The 5,595-nt window shown below is 44.2% G+C and overlaps 2 protein-coding genes across 2 annotated transcripts; both read right to left on the bottom strand.

Annotated features, from left to right (window-relative positions):
- Positions 1–2,556: 2,556 nt before the first annotated feature.
- LOC131685402 (uncharacterized) lies at positions 2,557–3,463 on the bottom strand. Its single transcript, XM_058969103.1, has 2 exons — positions 3,131–3,463; positions 2,557–3,074 (listed from the first exon to the last, which is right to left on the bottom strand). Exons 1-2 carry the CDS (start codon positions 3,296–3,298, stop codon positions 2,652–2,654), a joined length of 591 nt encoding a protein of 196 aa, XP_058825086.1. The 5' UTR covers positions 3,299–3,463; the 3' UTR covers positions 2,557–2,651.
- Positions 3,464–3,578: 115 nt separating this feature from the next.
- On the bottom strand, positions 3,579–5,364 carry LOC131685398 (uncharacterized). The gene is made up of 4 exons (XM_058969100.1): positions 5,050–5,364; positions 4,902–4,988; positions 4,197–4,847; positions 3,579–4,136 (listed from the first exon to the last, which is right to left on the bottom strand). Exons 1-4 carry the CDS (start codon positions 5,078–5,080, stop codon positions 3,928–3,930), a joined length of 978 nt encoding a protein of 325 aa, XP_058825083.1. The 5' UTR covers positions 5,081–5,364; the 3' UTR covers positions 3,579–3,927.
- Between the last annotated feature and the right edge of the window lie 231 nt (positions 5,365–5,595).

Genomic DNA, 5,595 nt, shown 5'->3' with positions numbered 1-5,595 from the left:
GTTGTAACACCTGCAGATCGTTCAGCATCACTCCGGGGGTGCAGAATGCTCTGTTTTAATTGTTCTGTGTCGTTGTTTTCCTTACCCCTAACCTTACCACTTCCCCAATCCTTCCCATCAGGAAAATGATGAAAAGACGATTCTTGGCAAGGCACAAATCTCCGATCAATATGGGGAACGTGCCATTTGAGCCAGACGCTACTGATTCCTGATTGGGTTCGGCTATTGAATGTTGTTGCTTTTGTTGTCTGCTGACTGCTGGGTTGAGCGTTTGTGCGTTGTGTTACTCTGAGATGATGTCTGAGTAGTCAAAGGTCGGTGGAGGTTCTTAGTCTAACGGGTTGAGTGAGATAACCCTTCTTAGCTGTTGTTCCAGTGGGGGTGTTTGCGTTGGTGGGAGTGTTCTCCCTAGGGTGAAAAGTGCTCGGAGAAGGCATGCCGCAGTTTCGTAATATCTGCCGTAGCCACTTGCACCTGTGTTTGCAGCTTGGCACAATATTCCCTCATTTGGTTAATTGTCCGATCTCTACTGTCATTTGAACTTGGGGCCTTGCTTTTCTTCGCAGTCGCTAGCTCATTCTGTAGCTGTGCTATGATTATGTCCCGTTCGTCGTCCTTGGTGTTACCTGTGGCTACGCTGCCATAGCTGAGACCTTGTTTCGTTATCAAAGCTCTGGCATTGGGAAGATGATATTTTTATCGACTCTGATTTTGGTTATCTGTTCTTTCTCGATAAACTTGGGACACTCACTGCCACGAGTGGAGTGACCTTGTCCACAGTCGATGCAAAGGCTTGGGTTGGCACATGGGTTGTCTTTGGATGTTTCATGTTGTTTACTGTAGTTCAAGCAAGCGGCAGGTTTGGGACAGAAACGACTGCCATGCCCAAAGCGACCGCACTTGAATCACATCATCGGTAGTGGACAGTACGGGTGGATACTGGTGCGAAGTAGGCCAATGAAAACGTGTTCCGGAAGTGTAGAATCAGAGTAGGAAAGGATATGGTGTGTTGGCCGGCTTACCGTCAAACATTTTTATTATTTGGCAAACATCCGTGACCTCCTGAGTCTTTAGCTCTTCCAGTAGTCTGGCTTCTTCCAAATCTTTGGTGTCAGTATCGTAAATGACGCCATGAACTTTAATGAGGGTTGGATGGGGATTAATCTCCACCTTTTGGCCGCTTATAAACTGATCCAACTACTGTAGGGCTATAAAAGCTTTCTTCGAATCGGGTTCTCAACACATATCCTGCCTCCTTTGTCGCAATCACCAGGTCCAGGTCTTAGGTCGATACCGAACACTGCATGTACTGGTTTTAGAATAAAGAAAGGATCGGCGAGCAGTTGTTGTTCCTCGTTTCCTGATTCGTTGGTGGCCCTTATTAAGAGAGTCCGCTTATCTATCACATCTCCGGAATTCATGTAACCGGAGAGCGATTGACATAGTGGAGATCCTCACCCCAGTCCGGGGAAGGAGGGTGTGGCATTATAGCTTAAGAGGTCCTGGTCTGCATGGTACCTACTACTTCGCAAGAGCGAGAGATGGCAGGAAGGTGGGTTGGCGTAACGTACCTTGCTCGCAGTCAAACTGGATTACCTGTTGGCTCTATAATTCCTTGTTCTTGCACACACACTATGACTGAGTTGACCTTCAAACTTTACTCGTTTGTGGTTCGCCACTTTACTATCGTGGAGATCACTTCGCTGGCACACACCGATTCGATTTTTCCGTTTGGGGTTCGATACTTCACACGCGTTCAAATCGCCGGCGGTCGGCAGGTCAGTGGAGGCGCAAGCCTTTTACTGATTTGAATTTTCGTCTAGGTAGAGACGCGATTAGTTCACCGATTTAGCGTAGGAGTTTTGATGGGGGCACGTGGTCCTGATACCTGCTATGATTTTCACAACACTATTTTCCCGCGGAAAAACCGTTGTATGCTTCGAAATTCGGTAGCTAACGGCGTCTTTACGGATATTCCGCCCTTCAGGGCACCGGAGACCCGTCGGAAATCGATTTACGAATCACTTGGTTTTCACACTACTAATCGGGCTACGGAAGAACGTGCCATTTAAGCCAATATATTCCGATCTAACCACAACAACCCGAAGAACCAAGCGGTTTACTCCAGTGAAGCCGAACACTATTGATGATATTGCCGTAGTCGTAGATCCATAGTTTGATCGAAACTGCTGGCCTAAGGGTAGGGTCATCGCAACGTAACGCGACTCCGATGGGCCGGTTCGTCGCGCCACAGTGCAGACAGCAGCTGGTGCAATCTACGAGCGTCCATCGATATCGCTAGCGGTGCTCGACTTTGGCGGTGAGGTGAATACGCTGCAGGAGAACCCTTCAAAAATCCGATTTAAGTAGATACATCAACAAATAGTAAGTGATTAAATGAAATGATCAAACCAAAATTCAACAATTTATAAATGCCATCAAACTGTTTCGGATTGTTGTCGGATTTGGTGCTATCGCTTACAAATATAATTCAAACATTTTCCTGTATCATCCAATGAACCCTTTGATATAACCCATAATTTAAAACACTTGATAAACAGTATTTCGAACAAGAATGTATTTGTAATATAAAAACATGAAATATAAATTTGAAGCACGCATCTAAACATCGCATCGACCTACCGCACCTTTCATCGTCCTGTGAAAATACAGCGCGCATACTCATTGTGCAGAAAGCAACATATATGGGTCCAAAACACCATTGCTAGTCCCAACTTAAGCGACTGGAGCAGCAGATACTTTCGACAACGTTTGCCAGGACATTCCTTCCTGTAGTTGGTTATCAGACTCGCAACATCCATTACGAACAAAAGCGGCACAAAGACGACGGTACTTAGCAGTGACTGGTAGCAGCTGGTCAGCAAGTAATACAAAGACCGAGCCGACGATTGGACGGCCAACAGCAGCTGTGCCATCTGGAGATAGTAACCGCTGATTCGAATGGTGAAATCGTACTTCCATACATGCAGTGGGAGTACCCATGCATTTTCGGCATACTTCACCGAGTCCGGTGAGGTCTGCATCAGTTGGAGCAGGTTGTAAGACATCAAGGCCTAAGGACGAAGTTATAATTGTTTGTGATTCTATTCAATGTGAGGATCTCGCTTACCAGGTTCACGATGAGGTACACAGCCGCAAAGATATTCGAATGAATGTAAAACAAACTTCGGGAACAGATTCCGGCCAAGAAGTTATGCTTCCACAAAAGGAAATTGAGAACGAATGCATAATGCGAAGTGGGATACTGGCAAAATTTTGAATCGAAATGTAATTTCATTTTTTTTTTTGTTTTTTACGAACTTTTAAATTGAACTGAAATTTTGATTGCCGAAAATATGAACTAGTTGACATATGCCATGCCTACTTGGTTGTAGCAAAATTACAGACTTGGTTCTAGTGGAATAGCTACAGATCATCATCGAGTACAATTTTCTAAAACAAATATCCCATGTTTTATCTGGTTTAAAGGTGGGTTGACTGTTGGCCCTTTGCGCCCAGCAAACAGGACCCGGACAAATCTTTCACATTCCAATACACTTTATATTGACAACACTCGATAACTTTCATTACTTGCTATGTATTTTTGTATGCTTGTTTTCAAAACCATTAGTACTTTGCATTTATTATGTAATCGATCACACTCGGCTATAATGTTTAGTGTTAGCAACTTATTTTATCGTCTGCTTTTTTTCAAAGGTAATTTTCAAGTGTCACTAAAATTTCTTTTGGATTCAAATTTCATCAACAAAACAGTACGAGATAAACGGATACAAAAGGAAAGGGTGCAATTACTCTGTGCCGTACTGATGGTATCAGCTTGCGTAAAACATTAACACATCGGAACAATCGAAGAAAAAGTAACCTACCTCGTCCTGCCAGTAGTGGCAGGAATGTGGTAGAGCGAAACTACGACAGAAACAGCTGGCCACCATCGCTTACAACCGTGGCCGTTGTGGTACCTGTGGCCGTCGTTAGGGTGAGTGTTTGGTGCTGCTGTTGCTGCTGGGACGACTTTTTCGCTTTTGTCTTGGCGTACCGTTTATGCGACTTTTCGATGGCGTCCTTCATTTCTGCCACGTACTCATCGTACTTGAGCCGATCTTTGAACCAGGCCACTGAAAAAATAAAAATAAAGCTTTAGTCAGGTATCGAAAACCTCCCTCTATAAAATATACCGTAAAGAGAATCGCTGAAAATCACCAACGAAGATAGTTTAAATTTCTTTCCACCGTCCCAGGTGACCGCGTCGAGCACTTCGTCGCTGACTATCGTGCCGAGGGCATTCATCACGATGTTTTCATCACATTCTAGTTTGATTTTGGTCAGATACTCGAACAGTTTGTTGTACAAGCTCTCATCGCTGCAGATGCCCTTGTTCAGTTCGATTAACTCCTTCAATGTCCGCAGGGGGAACCTGAACATAGACTCTACGTTGATGCAGCTCGATTCCGCTGCAATAAGTCCGAGGTTAGCCGCTGTAGCGGTTGAAGTAGCCCCTGATGCTTCCTGCTTCAGGGCCGCCAGTCGGTTAAAGCTCTGCTCGGCGACTACCTTCAGCAGATCTTCGATGTTGGTTAGTTTCTTCAGAATCAGTTTTATGTCATCCGATTGAGAGGAAACCGGTTGCTGAACCGTTAAACCGCTTGTGCCTACAGTTATTCCTGTAGCACCCACCAGAGTACCTCCTGGTCCAAGTGCACCACTGCTGATACAAGACGAAGAGCTCGCTACCACACAGGAAGATGATGGCTCCTGCTGACGAATACGTTTGAGCTCTTCCGAATCCATGCTATGCTCGTCATCGTAATCATGATCACCGGAAGTAGCTAGCAAAACGAAAAATTATTCACAATACTAAACTACTACTGCATCCTACTTACAAGGTTTTTCATCGTGCTTATCCTTGTCTCGGAACTTCTTAATAATGATGTGAATATCGTCTGAGATGGGCATTCTCCGCTTCTTTGCTGAAAATCAAAAACGTTTGTCAGTACCTGTAGTGAATTCAGTGTAGTTCCAGCAACTTACAGGTTGTGGCATAATTATGGCAATTGTCCATTCCCGAGCAGAACTTCGAACAAATCCTGATCAATCCGAAGAAAACACAGCCGACTATAAACAAGCAACGTCGCAGCAGATTGCTGCAAAATTTTCCACCTTTGAGCTGTCTTTTTGTCTGGTTCCGTTTAATTTAAACCTTTCTTAGTTGAGGCACCTAGCAACCGTTGGACATAATGAAACCATTTCGTTGGAAATTTTGCAGAAAATACCAAAATTTCCCCCCAAAATAGACTAGCCAAACACAATTCGGTCAGTAAAATTTTGCAATCAGCTAACTTTTGACAGACAATTTGACAAAAAGTGACAACAAACATTGGAATTTTATTTACTTGGTCTTTTGCGGTAGAGGTGATGGATTCTGCAGTTGAGATGAAAAAGGTTCTGTGAAGTTGACTGTGAAGAGCAACGGTGCGAGGCACGGGATGCACGGAAAGAGATGGTTAAAGATTATTATTTTCATAATGTACGCCAATTCCTGTCTTGGATTGTTTCAGCATGTTTCCAATTAAATTA

Source organism: Topomyia yanbarensis, chromosome 2, assembly GCF_030247195.1.
Source record: "Topomyia yanbarensis strain Yona2022 chromosome 2, ASM3024719v1, whole genome shotgun sequence".
Taxonomy (NCBI): domain Eukaryota; kingdom Metazoa; phylum Arthropoda; class Insecta; order Diptera; family Culicidae; genus Topomyia; species Topomyia yanbarensis.
Note: the sequence above shows the minus strand (reverse complement) of the source record. Positions and strands in the feature narration are given on the sequence as shown.